The 19,616-nt window shown below is 40.4% G+C and overlaps 1 protein-coding gene across 1 annotated transcript in view; it reads right to left on the minus strand.

Annotated features, from left to right (window-relative positions):
• tmeff2a (transmembrane protein with EGF-like and two follistatin-like domains 2a) overlaps positions 1–19,616 on the minus strand; it is a 136,760-nt gene that overhangs the window by 13,488 nt on the left and 103,656 nt on the right. The window contains exons 5-8 of the mRNA XM_013911749.1: positions 15,538–15,634; positions 3,760–3,908; positions 226–282; positions 1–49 (exon numbers count right to left, since the gene is read on the minus strand). Of these exons, the coding sequence (XP_013767203.1) occupies positions 1–49; positions 226–282; positions 3,760–3,908; positions 15,538–15,634 (352 nt within the window). The remainder of the gene's footprint in view (positions 50–225; positions 283–3,759; positions 3,909–15,537; positions 15,635–19,616) is intronic.

The raw sequence follows: 19,616 nt of genomic DNA on the forward strand, positions 1-19,616 counted from the left end.
GGGATGGACAAACCGCGGGCCAGTCCGTTCCTGGTCTCCTCTTTCTCCCCTACAAACACACGATACCCTTAAAATCTGCCACTGCCCCTCAGGAAGAGATGAATTATAACAAGTGGGAAACATGAAAGGATGACGAACAGAGGAAAGTCTGGGAGCAATTCTAATTCATCTTTGAATGACAGCACATGTTATGTGCTTATCTGCCACCATCACGGAAGCACTCACCCGTGGGGTCGGTCCGTGCGAAGTGTCCATCTCCGCCTTTGTTCCCAATTATGTCATCTGGAAAGGCCAAAGACACATTAAAGCTGAGCTCAGGTCACCGCAACCTCTCCTACAGCTCCATCGCAGGTTACTCATGCACAGTGATGCTACTGCAGGTAAAGAGGACTGAATGTGAATTATCATCTCAACAAAAGGTTCATGTGCCGTGTGCGCCTGTGTGCTTAATGCGTATAAATGGGAGCCATTCTCTTCAAGTCAGAAACCGCCACCCCTAATGTATTACACCGAACAAAGGCCAGAATGGAGCAGAGTCGGGTGGAAAAGATCAGACGGAATAATGCATTTTTGCTCACCCCATTGACGCTGCATCGAGTTCTACTTTTCACAATGGCTAGACAAAATCACCTTCAAATCATTATCATTTTATTGCGATTGATTTTTTCTTTTTTTTCAGAGGTCAGTACGATCGTTCCCTCAAACAGAAGCTGTGAAAGCATTCTTCAGATTCGTGACGCAAGACTTGTGGCTGGATCTGTGACTTAGAATTTACTTCTTATTTTTCCTCTTTTATTTATTTCTTTATTCACAAGAACACCCGAGGCACAGTAAAAGAAAAGAGACTCAGAAAGATTTCAGTGAGTTCAGAAGCTCAAGTCCCGTATGCGTGACATCCACTTAAGAAAAATCAAATGAAGAAAACAAATGAATTTTAAAACGTAGCCAGCGGCGAGACGGTACAAGCTCAACAGACTGCAGCTCCAGTGGATTCAACGAGTATCTGGTTAAATTTGTCTGTGGAGCTGAGGTTCAACAATATCTTCACAAGGTTATCTGCGCTTTTTGTTGAGCTACTGTAGCAGAAGCAGTTTCCTAATAGCATGAAAGTGGAGCATAATCAGCCATCTAAGTGCCGGGGTGTCACTGTGAGTCCTTGCTAACATGAGGTCGTCTCAGTGCCTCCATTTCATGCTATTTGTCTTTTTCCGTGATTGAAACAGAATCAAACGGGGTGGTCTGACCCACAGGACATAACATGAGGGAATACAGATTTCTGTTTGTGTTCCAGAGCTCGTTAGCCCTGATTGCTTTACTTCCCATTACTTCTCAAAAGACCTATTTGTCCTGTGTGTACTTAGAACCTCTCAAATGGTCTCTTACACTAAAAAAATAACTACAGATCTTAAAAGGTGCATTTGACTCCAGAATCAAAGCCTGTAGTGTTTCTTTTAGAATGTTTAGGTGTAAATCACCTAGTTTGGGAGATTTCTGTCTCTTCTTTCACATAATGGAACTAAATGACTCTCTGAAAAAGCTTTATTTAAAAACTCAGCAACTATTTCTAGAAATCATCACCTGGTTAAAAAAAAAAAGCACTCACAACAGGATTTACTTTTGTATGAACTTTTTTCCGCTACCAAACGACATGTGTCAGGTGTATCAATCTGCAAAAGGAAGCTTTTGTGACAATAAACACTGATGTTTCTGCGCTGAGCTGAGCTACAAAGTTACCGAGTTGCATTCTTGTATAGACTGGAAATAATGCCTAAAATAATTCCAAAATGAAAGTTCTTACATTTCCATGGGCTTTTGGAAAACATAATGCTCTCAGTGCAAAGCAGTCTTACGTGTACATACAGCCCACAGAAGGCAGCAATAAAAACAACAGACAACAAATCCATAATTAAAGTAAGAATAAGGTCGTCAGCGCGCCGTCCATCTCCAGTGCTTCACTCAACATCTTAACAGAGCCTAACTGCATCTGGTGAGTGACTCAGTCTGACTTAGTGGGTTCGCTGTGGGAAGTGAGTCTCTCACAGAGTGCAAGGGAATTAGCTGCGACTACGGTAAAGTGAATGTTGGTGGTGGTGACCAGCCACAAAGTGTGCAGACAAGCTCAGGCTGCAGTAAAGTCTGTTACATAATGAGAAGAGAGCCACAGTAAACTGGAAAGTGAAGCTGACACTGATTCTCCTCAACACCTTTGCAAAGTGTTCAGATGACCAGCAGACCAGAAAACAAGACTTTCTGGCTAAGAGGTTAGTGCTAAGCACTGCACCACTGTGCTGCCTTCGCCTCTGAGGACACTAAGCTTTGACTGTCTACAGGCCATGGATATACACTCACTGGACACATTATTAGGTACACCTTGCTAGTACTGGGTAGAACCCACATTTGCCCTAATTCTTCACTTCACAGACTGAAGAAGCTTTGGGAGATGGTGTGTTACCCTGCTGGAAGCAATAGATGAAACACTATGATCATAAATGGATCGACATTTAAACGATGGTCACTTGGTGCTAAGGGACATAAAGTGCTAAGAAAATATCCCCCACACCATTACACCACCAACACCAATCTGAATCACTGATACAAGGCTGGATGGATCCATCGTTTCATGTTGTTTACACCAAGTTCTGATCCTGCCATCCAAAAGTCACAGCAGAAGTCGAGACTCAACGGACCAGGTAACGTTTTCCTTATCTTCTGTTGTCCAATATGGTGAGATCTTCTGTATTGGTTGTAATGACTGGTTTGAGTAACTGGGGTTGCTTGAAGCAACCAAATAAAAGTTAAATCAAATTTTGTATTAAGATGTGCATTTGCAATTTTGAAACAACTCAGGTGTGATTTAAAAGTTAAATTCTATTCAATTTTATTTATATAGCCTCAAATCACAACAGTTGTCTAAAGTCTACTAAACCTGATGTTTTGAACAAAATGTAACCTTCAACTATTCAACAGAATTAGCAGAATAGCAACAAAATTGCTAATTGTTAAAATCTGGTTGAATTCAAACCTTTGTGATAGTCTGAAAAGATTTTTCTAACAAACTTTAAACTGAAAGGAACTGTGTTTTTAAGGGCATGACTTGCTGAGCAGATTCAGCTTGGACAAAAAAGGTCCATGGAAACCTGGTGCTTCAAATCTTTCATATCTATAACTAAAGCTATATATTGCTAGTTGGAGCTCCACATGAATACCATTTAGTTCCATTATAGTCAAGAATACTCAGTAGTATAATACTGATTTTAGGTTTTAAACCACACAAACCTTAAATGACATTAAATGAAATAAAAACACATTTGTGTGTCTCTGTCTTCTACATGTATTTGAACTATAACTCAGTTTAAGGATTAAAGCACTGAGATTAATAAAAAAACAACTTTATCCCCGGAAATAGTGCGCCAAAATCAAAGATACTACATTAAAAAAAGGAGGGATTAACATTGTGTAAAATTATCTGTATATGTAGCAGCAGCGGCTCTGAGGATTATCTTTCCACACCATTCCAAAATTTGATTGAGTGAAACTTTCTGTAATTATAAGATGTGGCTGGAACTGCAGCTGGAGGGAGATGCAAAATCACGCCGCCTGCATTTAGCTCTGCACGATGCCTCATTTGCCTCCGTGTTTTCACTCCAACGTGACGCAAACACCTGTTCATGGAGGTAGACTGACGGCTTCCGCTGCGTTTGTGAAAGTGTTGTTGTGCCTTTCAGAGTCAGTGTGCTAGTGTGCATTTGAGAGTCTGACCGTGGCAGTGGCCCAGGTACTTGACCTCGATGCGCTCCTGCTTCTGACAGGATGCCTCCTTCACCTGGCAGGGGTTGTCATAGGAACGACCATCTGAGGCGCATACTGGGTTGAAGCTGATGTGGGAACAGTCGATGTTGCAGACACACCTAACGAACAAAACAAATATCCATGTTACAGCAAACCTTCTGATTATCAAAGTCAAAAATCTAAAATAATGAAAACAGAAATATTAATAAAAATGAGAGAATCCTTATTCTGGAAACGCTGCTTTGTGTGTTTGGCTGCCGGAGACAAATTCATTCAGGGATTAAAGGTAAGACAGCAAAAAAACCCTACATTTGCACTCAGACAGAATGCTGGACCATGCATAGTAATCCTGTTCAAACTGGGGTTTCGGCTCATTCAATTTGACACAATAGCAAATGTATTTAACTTCTGCAAAAGAAAAAAAAAAGAGAGAGGCTGCACCGAGGGCTTGACTGACAAATGATGTTCTCTTACAAAGGCAGGAAGCAATTAATAATGAAAGAACTGTAGATAACAAAGCAGTGCATTTTAATGTTGTGGAGAAAACAGCACACACTCACATACAATTCAAGCTGTCAGGTGTGGAATTCATTGGCGATAAGATAGAATAGCTTAAATGTAAAATAATAACAACTTATATGTTAATATGCCAATGCCATTGTTGAAAATCCATTGTACTATGCAGAAAAGCTTGTTTCTTGTATCTGGCTTTATAACAAGCTAATATAACGTCCTTCAACTAAACTTAAACCTGCTTAGAAATTCACAAAATCATAATGATGGGCTCGAGATGCGAGGCAGGCGTCACAAGGTGTGACCTACATTTTTTTTAAAACGAAGCAAAGTAGTTTAAAGGCCTGATCTTTCACCTCTAAAATTAGCCGAGTTTGTTTTCTCTACATAGTCAAAGGAGCTTGCAAAGAAAAGCGTCTGGACTTCTTTAAGTTACTTGAAGACGTTTCACCTCTCATCCGAGAAGCTTCTTCAGTTCTAAGGTCAAATGGTGGAGAGTCCCAGATATAAACCTAGTGGGAGTAACCCCCCACAGAGGGACAAAAGGACGATGATCCTCTAATCGCCTGAGCCAAGGTGTGAAACTGGGTGTGGGTCCCAATCAGCCAGAGTTTCGGGTGAGTTCATTGTGAAACCTGGCCCCACCTTATCATGCGAATTCCTGAGATTGAAGAAGCTTCTCGGATGAGAGGTGAAACGTCTTCAAGTAACTTAAAGAAGTCCAGACGCTTTTCTTTGCAAGCTCCTTTGACTACGATGACCTGGATGACTGAGAACCTTCACAGACATTTCTCTACATAATGAATTTGTTGCTTTCTTCCACCGAGCTGGCATTTCTGCTGTGTTTTCGTGGCAGACTGAAAAAAACATCAATTTCTCCAGGAATCTGGAGCTTACTTGATGCTTTTAGCTCTTGCAAATTAACCAGGCAATTTGCTGGCGTGCCACAATTTTCGATTAAATTTCAGTGCGAGTGTTTGTGTGTCTGTTTGCGTTCTTCTCCCGGCCTGACATCTGCATAAATGACAGCGAGAGCGAAGCACCGCGCACACCTGCGTGCATGTGCATATTTGTGTGCTTGTGTGTGTGTATTTCGGCATTAGTGTAGTGTGACCCTTAAGTCTGTGACAGGCCTGATCAGCAAAAATTACAGCCAGATTGCCTTCCCCAGACAGTTGCTGAGTAGCGCTGAACGCAAGATTCTGTAATTATAAATCTGTCATTATTCTCCCGGCCTTTTCATTTTCCCCTGGTGCAAAGCTCTCAGTAAAGCACAGGCATTCAGCTGTCTTACAGCAGCATTTACATACACGCCCACATGGGCGCCCGCCAACACATAAACAGATGCCCACACACGCGCGCGCACACATGCACTCACACACACACCTTGACAATCAGCCGTGATGATTCGTACTGCTGACATTGATGTTGATTGAAACGCCGTGCAGCAGAGTGTGGCAGCGCTCAGCTACTGTTGTAATGATGGATCAGCAAAGTAAGAATGATGTGAAGAAAGGCTTCGTTATGCATCAGAGAGGACGCGCTTGTGTTGAGGCTGCCGACATCCAAAATCCCACATGACACTGAAGGTGAGCTGCCACAACTATGAATGACCCAACACTCCTGAGGGCTGCTCAATGAAACTGTAACGCTGTGATTCCAAATACCATTTCTCACCAATGACAAGAAAAAAGGCCAGTTTTCGTCTCTAATTAGGGGTACAAAAATAACAGTCTGAATCTATGCACAACCACAGACATGACACACAATTTGATATAGCTGTAAAAAAAAAAAAAAAAGAGAAAAAAAAGCCCTCTCTGTTCACTCTGTTTTTGCTGTTGGCGTGTGTGCACCAAACAACCTTCTCTTGCTAGTTAGCTCCATTTTCAGATAGAAAAACTACAAAGAAATGTCACATTGTACCATATACTAAACTGCCTGAAATCCTGACACTGACTTCTCCTCCTGCAACATGAAGAGTAGCTTTAAAAATGTACCAGAACTCTACACGTCATTTAAGAAATGTGTGTGAACCGAACGCAGCTAATGCTATTTTAAAACTCTTCCTGACTGACGTCAAATACAAAAGAACTACATCGTATGGCAAGCTAAACAAGCTAGGATGCCGTTAGCAGCATATGTGTTTGATAAATAACTGATGAAATACTGACCTAGTTTTAGTTTAGTTTTCACTTTTCACATAATGGACTATGGATCTGGACAAGATCAAGAAGCAACCCCTGGGAGTGAAAAATAAAGCAGACAGAAACAGCAAAAACTGCATTTCCTCGATTGGCAACTTAACATTCTGGCCACTGTGATCTTAGATCTTTAAAGCAGGTGTCACGAGTTTGTGCTGGATCTTAATAATGAGAGAGACACTGGACATTCAAACTTAGCTGGCCTGCCCTAAATCATATTCTACACTAATGGAGACCATGATTTACAAAATGAGCGTTATGCTGTATTTAGTACAAGCACAGACTCCTCGGAAACATGCTTACTGAGGGAATGAATCAGTGTAACTGAGGGCCTGTTTTTTTCTATAGAGTTCTACACAACTGCACTTCTTTTTGCAAACAGTTGCCATGTGATAAAGAAAACATAAGAAAGAATGCAGGTTTAAGGTGTTTCCATATAGGTTTCACTTTTCAGGCCCAGAGGCAATATATAAAGTTATAGTAAATTCCCTTAGAGCAGGGGTGTCCAATTCCAGGCTCAAGGGTGGGTGTCCTGCAGGTTTTAGATATCATCCTAAATCAAATGATTAGTTCATCACCAGGCCTCTGGAGAACCTCAAGACATGTTGAGGAGGTAATTTAGCCATTTAAATCAACTGTGTTGGATCAAGGACACATCTAAAACCTGCAGGACACTGGCCCTTGAGCCTGGAGATGGACACCCCTGCCTTAGACCCTCATGTCAATGCCAAGTTTTTGAGACCTCTACTTTATTGATTGTATTGATACCAACTGTGATAGGATTGAAACTTTGTTTCTTTCCTATAAGTTAATTTTTTTTGTTTAGAAAAAACAAAACAAAAAAGCCATACCTTTATTTAAAGCCTATACCGAATATGTGAAAATACTAGCTGTGCATTTACTTGCAAAATTTGCAGTATGGCATTACATAAATAAAATGAATTGAATTAGATTGGACATGTTAATCATATTTCTGGTGTTTGATTCCTTTTGGAACATTTGTAATGCAATACAAAATAAGGTGTTGATTTTCCAAGCCAAATGGGTGTAGTCACAGTGGTTGTGTTCGTCTTCTATATACAATCTAATCAAGACAATGATTATTACACATCCCATTGCATTAAGGTGGATGCAGATTTTACAAATAGGACTCTCAGCAATCAAGCTCAAATTATCTGCATAGCTAGATACCACTGGAGGCAAGTGATTTTTTTTTTTTTGTCATTTGTGTTAACCTTTAAAGATTATACAGCACAGGCTTTAATTTTTGCAAAAGCTGCCCTGAAGACAAGATTAGGCTTACAATTATAGTGCCCGCGTTATCATAAAAAGTATCTAAATGGGAACAGTTTCAGCATGAAAGGAAGCAGCAAGACTCAAAGAATCAAAGCACAGTCTTCCCAGCTTCTGAACTGAGAGCAAGTGTCCAGACATCCATCACCAAAAACATAATATAGGCTTAACAACACGGTCGTATACATGTGCACATGCACACCACTCATCTCCCATCGTAGAACACTTTCAGACTGTTGTCCATCCCGAGAGGCCGCAGTTGGTCGGTGGCTGATATCTGTGCTCCATACATTTTTAATGAGGCCTCTCACTTTCTCCACAATAGGCACTATACCACCAGACTGCAGTGCGTCAACACATCCTAGTGCTACCCGCAGACAGCCATGCACAAAAACTCATATGCATAAAGAAGACAGCTATCGTTTTGCCGTAGTCTTTGTTTTCCCCATTCTCCTTTTCACACACACCAAGCCATTCCTTCACACATGCTGCTGAGAGGTACAGAGGGGTAAAGAAGTGTTAAATGAAAGGTAGCAGTGTGTGTGCAAATGTGCGAACTATATCCAAGTGTGTGCACAACGTGTGTGAGAGAGTACTTTCCTAGCAGGATGTGTAGTATTGATTAGTTTCTGGCGATTTCCCTCCCATCAAAGCCTCCCCACCTCCAAACTGTCTGCGGGCTCCCAACTGAAAAGGCCACTTTACACACATTTCAACACTTACAGCAGCTGAGGACAACATATCCACTGACTGCCTCATGTTGTGTACAAATCCTTAGCAGCTAACCTCACTGCAACTGAACACAGCATTGATTTTCATAATCCTCAGCCTCAAATTTCACTGTAATCCTTTGAAAAACTGTGCGAGAGAAGCAAATAGACAAACAGAGCCAGAGAGAGAGATGTGGAGACAGAGAGAGCAAAACAGTAACGGTGCAATGCAAAGTAAGGAAGAGAAAATATACAATAAAACCCAACAGGCACAAACAGCAAAAATAAATTGCAATGCTCTGTGACACAAAATGTTATGAGTCCAGTAGTCATTGATGGATTGCTGAACAGGTATACTGGGTGCAGACAAACAACTTGTACAGGTGCTAGATCAAAAAACAAATTGAAGACAGAAGGTCATCACAAAGCAGAAAAAGCTATTTACAGACATAAACACATTCATCATCTAGGTCGATGTGATGTGTTATCTTCATGAGATGTACTCGCAGACGTCACCTGACAGAGCAGAGCTGGATAACACAGCTGATATTCCCATGAGAAGGAGAACATGGCGGAATGGGAAAAACAAAGCAAAACTACAGACTGATAAATAATAACACTGCTCGGTCTGTACAGTCATCTCTGGGCCAAAAGTCAATGTTAACATTTAATATAAGAAATAAAATCGAAAGTCTATTCGTACACGCAAAGAGACCACAAAGAGTTACAAACTAACTAAAAGTAAAGTAGTTATCCAGTGCTCACAAAGGGATGTCAAATAACCTCAAAAAGGTCTCCAAAGAGATGTAAAAAATCTACATCAAAACACAGAAAGTTAAAATATGACTACAGGTGGAGGTAAAACTTCACACCTCCACAAAAAGATGCAGAACAATGACAAAGGGACAAATAAAGCGATGAAAAGTTAGAAAAACCCCTATAAACCACATCTAGGCATTGTACTGATAAACTCCTTGATAGCCGATTGTTTGGTGGACACTCTTATGCCGTAACAAGACGTTGCGGGAAATTTGGAACTTCAGTTGACATACAGCGGACAATTTAAAATGTTCTTCTTGGTCCTTGATGACAGCTGCAATGTTTGCAACACAGTCCAGTTAAAGTTTGAGATTACAAAGGGGATGGCAGCAATGCACTCAGTGAAAGGGACCGCGTCAGGAGTGATTCGTTCATGGGGGAAAACGAATGCTTCGATAAGCTGGGGCTGTGAAAAACTGTTGCATTTTTAAAGTAGATGCATGAGGAAGCTGTCAGGTGGCTCAGCCTGGCCAAAAAGCTAACAGAGTGTGGGACCTGAGAGCTGAAATATGAGTTTTGTGAGAAGAAGGACAAGGACATTCCAGAGCTCTCAGATGCAGAATAGAAGGCAGATGCTACATTTGCTGTTGATGTGACCGTCCTTCATGTTTTCACCTCGGACATTGATTTCGCTCACTGAAGAAAAACAAAAAAAACACAGACTGAAAAACTGCAGATTATATAATTCAACTACAAGTAAAATAGCAATAGCACTTTGTATAAAGTTAAAAGTCCTTTTTTTGCACATTTTGAGCACAACAGTTTTTGTCAATGTTGATTAAACTGCAATAACATATTGGCATTTTAACTGTGCCTTTTTCACATTTTCACTGCCTGATTGTAACAGCTACTCTTACAAGCAGCAGTTTCCCATGTGAGCCTTTGGGAAAATGAATTGCTGGCACGTGATTTTACAAATTGGAAACAAAATAAAATGACAAACGAATGAACAGAGTCTATTAAAAGTTACTATATTACAATAACTGGGTGTAAAACAAATGAAAAACCAGAAAAGGACTCAAAACTTCTTTAAAGAGGTGCCAACCAGCATCAAAGACATACTACAGCAACTTTCAAGGTCACCATTGCTGCAAGTGAAACCACAACAAATGGATTTAGAAACAGAACGAAGAGATGAGAAGTGACAAAGCCTATGAAAAGTTCAAAAATATACATTATGCATTACATACAAATGTTATCAAAAATAGTCTAAAAACGAAACAAAGGGATGCAAAGCAGAGACCAAAGAGTCTATTGTGAAGTTACTAAATTAGTATAACTTTATATAAAATAACAAAACACTCAAAATTTCTACAAAGAGATGCAAAATATCTACAAAAGGCCTCAAAATATCCAGAAACACACTATTAAAACTATAAGAATGTCACATGACAAAACACTACAGAGGTCTAAAAAGTACTAAAAGGAAATATAAAACAACTAGAGTGATAAGTACGACTAAAACAAAGAGAAATGAACATATAGAAAATGCAAATGAATGATAAAAAAAGCAAAGCTCTGGTTTCCATGCAGGAGGGGTAGTTTGCTCTCCACAGAATGGTTTCAGTGAGGAGATGAGTGCTGGCTTTTAAAAAACCCTCTCAGGAGGTCTAACCCCAGTGTTCGTGCAGCAAGTGTCCCTTGCCATGACCGGTTCACTCGCTGCTCCTCCTCTTCCTTAATTCTATCAACACCGATGGGTGCTACTGATGGGTTTGAAAGCATGGATTTTTCTGGGTAATTACAGTTTTACACCACAAATGGATCTAAATGGATTTTTTTGTGACACTGTATTGATCCCTCAGGGGCAAATTTGTCTTTTTTTGCTTGCTGTCTGCCTCCAGAATATAGAGAGGTGGAGTAAGGCTACTAAGGCTCTTTGATACAGCAGGAACAAGTGCAGTAAAGTTTACCCAAAAGAGGTTCTTGCAAACTACACAGAAAGACTAAGCACATTTCTCCTTTTCCTATCTGAATCAATAAAGAGAAGAAGATTGATTTATGAAGACTGATTTATGGTGAGTTGAGGTAGACTTTATTGATTCCTGCAGGAAAAAAATGTTCTCTCTCTTTAACCCATCGCAAAAACTAAGACCAGTGGGCAGCCCCTATGCGGCAACAATAGAGTTTCAAGCAAATGCCTTGGTCAAGGGTATTTTTAACCTAGTATTTGATGATGAATCATAAATGATGACAACTGGAATTATCTGAACTTTGTTGAAGAGGGAAAAAAAATGCTGAAATAGTTTTTATGTTATCCTGACCAAGCAAAAGCTGAACAGCTTATAACATGCTGGCATGCATTCTATTATACTGTCAGGATGTATAAAAATAATAATCAGGTTTTAAAACAACAAAAATTAAAGATGCAAATAGCAAACTGATAAATTCATTTTAAACAAAGCAAAAAATAAAAAGTGCAAAATCACATCATCACCATCAGCAATTTATTTCAAAACAGCTTCTAGAATAGTTTTAACCATAGCCTTTATCCGGACCTCTAAATTGCTGCACACATTTCAGACCCTTTTCCATCAGGGTTTCACATAAATGTAGTTTTGTGACTCAGTAATGGCTGCAACCGCAGTTAGAAAAGCAACTGAGCCAATCACAGCTTTTTACGAGAAATTACAAATGTGGAAGTTGTGTACCTGTACCGAAGCCAAAAAAATCTGTGACAGGAAAATTGGTACAAAACAAGCACTGATGGGCTGTTTGGAATACTGCCAAGTTGAGACCTTGTGCATCCGGGTTGATTGGGACAATTGCTTGTTCTAACAACTGCAGCGTGTTATAGTGTAGCAGGACCAATATCCACAATAACACAATGAAATAATTTTTCACTTTCTCATCAGGTTTACCATTGTGTAAACCAATGACGGTACACAGAGTGCTTCGTTGCATAACAACAAATGACAAATTTGGTTTCTGGCACCAAACTAATCACCAATGTGGGGATGTGATTGACTGGAAGTCTTGCAGCGATGTTGGCGAGCTAACTTATAGCAAAAATGCAACTTTGTAATTACTTTATCTGACCACAGGACAGCTAAAGGAGCAATATAATAATATATAAAAATGCAATATAGTAATATCCACTGATTAAAATTCAAATTACAGTAAGGTGACAATATTGATACTGCTCTTCTGGCTGATAATCATGAAGCAATAACAGCAGCTAGTTAGCTTAAATATGTAAGAAAACTTCAGACCTAAGAATACATAAAATGGACATAGCCACCATAATATTCTTTGTTTGTGGACTAGTGATCATTTGTAACAGAAAACACTGTTATATTGCATAGAAAATGGTTGTAACTGCAATCACCATCTGTTAGTGCGCTATGAGATTGTACTCGTGTAGTGCACTTCCTCAGTGCTGATGTTCAAGCATAGACTGTAATGCATCGAGGAAAAGGAGAGAAACATCTCAATATGAAGCGGCACTAGGCATTTGTTTTCATTAGTTTGGGAAAATATGCCGATATGCTATAACGATATGGAATATGCATATAACACAAAAATGTCTTTGTTATATTCAACTTGCATTAAAGAAATGAAGAAAAAAAAAGCAGAGAAAGTGGCTGAAAGTCTTGTTTTCATTTTGCCAATGAGCTTAATTTTTCTACAAAACAAGTAGTGAATGATCAGTGCTGATGTATAAAGGTACTTTCAACTGTTCTCTTTTCCCAAAGGGTTGCTACAATGGATGGATTTGAATAGTTTTCCAGGACTGGGACAGGGTTTGTGTCACATCCTGGTCTTGAACTGAGGATCACTCACATTTAAGGCAAAATGTGTTAACCACTACACTGTGGAGCCACAAACTAGTGCTAATGCATAAATAAAGTAATATTAGAATTTTACTAACTGAAACGAATCCCAGCACAGTGGAGTATTTATTGGCTGGTCTCTCTCTCATAGAGGGCCGAATGACTTTTGAGATAACTGCACTGAAAAGCATCAGCAAATGCCTTAGCGATGGTTAAATGTAGTAGACAGTTAGAGGCGTTCAAACATCAATCAATCAACGTCAATAATACATAACTCTAAGCCTTCACACAGTGAGTGTGATGCACCATAGTTCATAAATGTGTTCATCTCTTCCATAAATTCTTTTAACATGGGAGTGTATGTGGATTGTTGAGCTTCTGAAGCCAGCTTCAGGTGGATATCAAAGGAGGTGCAGTTTTAGAAACTTCTCCTGGGCTTCGTTTTTTAGGCCAGGAGTTTGTCATTTGATTAAAACTGAAAGCAGGAGGAAACAGTTAACATAGGCCTGTCCAAATATGGCAAAATCTTCTTACCAACCAACACCACTTAACCTCGCTAATTAGCTAATTAACGCTAATTAACAAGAAATAAACACGAAACTGAATAATTAAGTGACAACGAGACGCCACTTCATTCTGATTATCAGCCCACGTCAGGTCCCATATATCTGAGCGTTGCAGTGCTTTACATGGCAGCAAACAATTTGCAGAGGAACATTATTCCTTAATTATTCATATCTGCATTTCTTGTGCGAAAATAGGAAAAATGTTTCACGTCACATCACTTTATCCTCACCTGGTATTTGATTACTTTCTTCTCTCTCCACTCATTGTTTCATCAGCTGACGGTTTGTTTGATTAAACTCAGCTGCCTCCTGATTGGAATAACCTGTCATTTTAATCAAAATGATCTTATATTATGCCAGTTGTTGGGTGCTGTTTGATGAAAATTACCTGCTGTTGGTTTGCAATTACCTTTCTGATTATTCGCCAGAAACATTCTTATCAAAACACCTTTGGGGCTTTTGAAAGATTAAAGGGTACTTGCTGTTCCTGTTTTTACAAGAAAGGACACTGAAATATTCATACGTCTGTTTATGTCAACTGCTTTTTTAACGAGATGCATTATTGACTTTCGCTGCCTCTCTCGCCCGTTGTCTCCTCCCTCCCTGCATTATGTAGAGTATAATTGTCTTTATTTCAGCTTGTGCTAAATATGCTCAAGGCTCCTCTTGCTTTAATGTTTTTGGTTTTCTGTGCACAAAACCATTGACAGCACTTTGCTGTTGTGACCTTATGGATTCTCCCTTTGGATATTAAGAAATTGCCAATAAATCAATTTATGTGCTTTAGCAGAATATTAAGGTGCATTTGTGGAAGTGGGAGGCATCAGGAGGAGTGGACTCCAGCTGTTCAGTATTTGCAACAGGGCTCAGAATGCATCATGAAGCCGTTCCTTGGCATTACGGTTATTGCACACCCGGGTACATTATCTTTCCATTACATCAAGCAGTTTGATAGAGTCATACTCTCAGGGCACTTCTAATTTCTAGCGGTACATCTGGGATTTCTTAGAAGCGCTACCTTCCTTTTTGCTGATACCAGCTGACGGTGTTCCACACCAAATCTGTACCGTCGGTTCATTTAAGCCTCATTCATGCTGCACAAAGCACTGATGCTTTCGCTGGAACAGTTGAGCCTTCTTCTAATTGGCTTCTGAACACGCGTGTTTTTATGTACCCCTGAGGATGTTTTTAGTGCTGCCTACTTGCTAATGCATGTGGGCGAGCCAAAAAACACATTACCTGCATCCATCTCATCTGCAGTAAATGGTTAAATCTATGACAAACGTTATTTCATCACTGAACTAGTTTTTCTTGTGTAAGTCAAAGTCATTTTTGGCCTGACATTGCCAAGTCCTGTAAGGATAGTAATTGGATTTCCAGAATAAGCGAAAATCTCCTTTCTCTCCCTGCCCTGCTCTAGTAATTGAGGTTAAATGAAATGGTCAGCCATGCACTAAACCTCAGTGGGTGTTCAGAACTGAGCGTCTGTAGGATAAAAGAGGGCTCTTATTTGAGTTCTTTGTGTTCAGACTTGCCAAAATGTCTCAAATAACAAACATAAGGGTATATTTATGATGAAAATAACATGATTTGTGTGACAAGGCTTTGACAACATCAGTGATGTACCTCATCTGACTCACCATCACCAGTGAACCTGTAATGAGTGAGGTTTTCTTGTGGTTGGCTGTACTGCACAAACTGTGACCTTGACCATGGCTTAGGTGAAGAGTCATTAGGTGATCACTGAGTGCAAGTTTGATTAAGTTGTGACCACTTCTCTAGAAGGAGTACTGATTCTTGTGGACTGTGGACCGACATGAGCTCACTGGCTTTAAAAACGGTAGATGCAAGCGTTTCGGTTGGGAACACTAACCATACATCTTCTGCGTCCACATCGCACTCTGCCCCAAACTGGCAAATGTCACAGGTGGACGTCTCCTTCAGCCCAGTCTCCGCTGAGCCCTCTCCTCCTGCAAGAAACAGAGAGAAACAGAGGAAAACATGCGATGACTGATTCGTTGCTGCCATTTCTTCTCTTACTTGTTGTCTAAAAGCCAGCAGGCTCTTTCCAACCTCTCACAATGTGACCATGAGAAAGCAGACAAGTGCATTAACATTCTGCCATATCCCGTCATAATCCCAGCGAAGCTATCTCCTTCATCCATTCACTCTTACCCCCTTCCTCCACCCCTTTCGGGTCCCTCGCCTGACTCTCATCTATCTCTCTCAAATCCCCGCTGATCTCTTCGGAGTCCCTCTTTTATTTCATCTCGCTGATTTTCTCGCTCTGAGAGTGCGACGACTCTTTGGCGGCAGTGTAGGTACTGGCGTCAGGCTTATGGTGGCTTAGGGACCCCACCGGTGCATATCACGCCTCATGAGTGGCCGAAGGGGAGAAGAAAAGGGGGGGAGAGAAAAGTAATCTGGCCAATCTCAAATTGCATTCTCCTACCACAGAGGACTCTGCACGCTCTTTCGTGCTTTTTCTCCTTTCCCTTCGGCCCTCTTCTCCATTAGACAAGCTCTATTTTTAAACTTACCAGGGCCCGTGGGAACAACTTTGGAAAAGAAGACGAAGAGGTGGAACTTGGCATCATTTCCCCATGTCATATCTTTAATCTCCCCAACACACACACACGCTTGCACAGACACCCACGCTGCTGCCACCACGCATTGCTCCCTTGTGTCACATCTTTCATTTTCCCTTCAGAAACTTTTGTTATTTCTTGTGATCCCTCGCGACACGCTGGATTGAATTGGAAAGAACTCCGGTAGAAAGGTTTTAACCTGATTTTCCACTAAAAGGCTTAAGTTGAGTTTGACTCTTCTTTTAAGGTCAAAGTCAGTAAGGTCTGCTTTGTTTGACTGTTAACATGTGAAGTTCCTTATCCATAACTCTCAGCTTGAATTTTGTTGCTATTGGTCAGATTATCCCAACAGCTTTGTCCGTGCCTTTTGCTTGTGTCCAATCCCACAATGCAGCCTACATGAGTGAAAACTTCTTTTGCTGAGGATGTTAAGCTCCTTTCAAACGCTCTGCCTTTGCTTTCGGTGTTTTTTCCCCCCCTTTTCTTTTGAAGCTGCGTCTGATGCTGCTGCAGGTGTTAGACGGCAGCCATGGCAATGAGGCAGCATGTCCTCTGAATGCTGAACATCTGCAGTCATGTGAAAAGATGTACATTTTGAATTCACTGCTTTACCTTCAGGTCACAGGGCTGGCAAGAATACAAAATGTGAAATGGTGTTGATGTTTAGCCATCGAGTTTAATGTGAACGCAGAGAGAAATCTTTTGCTTAGTTTGTCTTTTTAAACCTCTTTCAAGTTCCACTTTAGGTTAACTTTGAAATGCCTAATCAACAAATAGCACGCTTACTTTATAAATGCTTTAAAACATAGAAATTTTCTTTGTAAAAGTTTTGTTCACCTAATTCTGCAGTAAAAAACAATCAGTAGATGACTTTGAACTAATAAATAAATCTTGGACTGGCTCTTTTATAGTGCTTTTCTACACCTGAGAACTCAAAAGTTCTTTATATAGCATTTCTCATTTACTCAAGCACTTTTTTTCATCTATATCTGCTCATATTTGAAAATATTCATCCTTTATCGTATTCTGGGTCTTTGTGTAACACTCACAGGTTGTCTTCAGTCTGAAACAAGATGTTTTAGCTTCCTAGCCTCTCTGGCTTGTCTTCTGATTGGCTCTGCACTGCAAACAGAACATTTGAACAGAAGTTGGCTGAACCTCCTTTAAAAGCACAGTTTTACAAATGTTTTATAAAGTATTCTTGCATCTGTATGATAGCTTAATGTATGTGAGAGTGGATATCCTTAGTACAGTCACAATATCAGACACACAGCTCTGGTGGTGAGCACAGAAGTTGGCTCAAAGAGTGCTACAACAGCTTGTTTCAGGCTGAACAAACTAAGGGCTACACCAAGGCTCAACACAGGATAAATAAGGATTATTTGAACTATAAATGCATGTACCAAAGGCACTCTAGTAGAAACCATGAATAAAAATATGGAACTATAAATAAATTGCCTCTTTAAAGTGATAATGTTTAGCTGTTATACTGATTTATTCCGGTGTATTTATCTTGTCCTTAGATATACAGTGTAACCAGAATGGACAAAACATGATGCCTGCCTACAAATTGCATTCAATTAAAAGTGTGTTGAGAGCCCTGTAAGAGTAAAATGTGTCATATAAATTCCAGTCAATGCACCACTTACAATTTACACCCTCAAAGGTAAACATTTATCTTGTTTTTAGCTGCTAAATAATATATTGATTAAAGTTTTTATCTTCTAACACATTTCTTCTTCCCTCTGGTAAGTCAAGCTCCAAAACTCCAGGAGTTTCACTTTGCACAATGTAGCTCATTAGTATATTTTCTTTATAACCTCTTTGCTCTGGTAATTGCCATCTTGTTCAAATTCTTCAGTTTGCAAGTCAGAGGTGTTCTTATAAATCTACGTAAAGAATAGATGAGATGTATGCAATGCACAACATCAGAGGCCGAATACAAAAAAATAAATAAAATCTGCTAACGTGCCCTTTAAAGCCCATTAACAGGAAAAAGAAATCCATGTCTGTGAATTCATATACTTCCAAGGACTTCTGTCAGTGTTGTTCTCAAGTGTTCAACAGCGCATAGCAGTTCAATTATATGGACTCGGGTTTTGTCTCACATCAGAGTTTAGCGTATTGTCAGCGCAGAGACTCCAGCTGATTGAATTAGCCAGTTGTGACTCTTTGACCACTGATGTGAATGTAATTTCCCTTATTTCCACCTGTCATGTATGTTTTGGTGTGTGAAATTCTCTCTCCCTCTCTGTTACACACACACACACACACACACACACACACACACACACACACACACACAGGTTGCAGCAATTTTCAGTTCTTGGAGGCACCAGAACTAGCCAGCCTCTCCAGCCTTTCTGTACTCTGTCAAATGATCAGCTTCAAATAAAGGCTTGTGGGCAGGCGAGCATGTAAGCTCTCCCACGACTCTACTCTCCCACAATTGCACACGGGAGAAGGAGAGGGAGACAGAGAGAGCGAACCCATGCATGTTTCTGTATCGCCCGCTTGTATTTCTTACATGTGTATTCGCGCATACATGGCACAGATGCCAGGATTATCTCCATGCCTGCTTCTTTCTGTCCTTTTCTCCATAGAACTGCAGCCAACACTTCACGCACTTTTCCCCAGATCCCCATTCTCAGTATTGCAGACACAATTACCAAAAGCAACTTGGGACAGGCAGTATTTTCCACATTCCAAATCCCCGATAGAGTCTCATGTAGCACTAACACAACATCTCCCGTGTTTCTGTGCCTGCTAATCCCAGGAATCAGGAGACACGGCTGCGTAATGACTGAAATGATTAGCCCCTCTGCTGCCCCCACAATCACCCCCCACCAGCTCCTACATCACCTAATATCGATCCATGCCTGGACCAGAGCGGTCGACCGGCCTCCTCTATGAGTAAGATCCTATAGCCTCACCTTCATCTCTAACAAAACCTGCCTTCCCTTTGTTTTAATGCTTTCAGGCTAAATAAACACATGAAATGTAGATTTTGTGCAAGACTACAGCAAAAGGAGAGAAGAAGGCACAGAAAGAAGAGAGAAGGGACGTTTAGGATTAAGTTACTAGGCAGAGAAGAAGAGATCAGAGTGAAAAATGTGCGTTAAAGGGGAGATAAGCAGGATAAGAGATAAAATGACAGAGGAGTAAAAAAATGGTGGATCAGTCACAAAGGTGCTGTGGACCTTCATCCGGGGGTTAGAGAGCATTCTTAATCCCCTTAGTACTGTGTATGGAGATTAGCCATGCATGCATCCACGGAAATTCACATAAAAAAAACAGCAGAATTCATCACTCCACTGGTGGCGCTAGCTATGCATTCTCCAGGCTGCCGTAGAAAAAACGGTTT

The sequence above is a fragment of the Pundamilia nyererei genome, unplaced genomic scaffold, assembly GCF_000239375.1.
Source record: "Pundamilia nyererei isolate P.nyererei 1_Seehausen unplaced genomic scaffold, PunNye1.0 scaffold00071, whole genome shotgun sequence".
NCBI classification, from domain to species: domain Eukaryota; kingdom Metazoa; phylum Chordata; class Actinopteri; order Cichliformes; family Cichlidae; genus Pundamilia; species Pundamilia nyererei.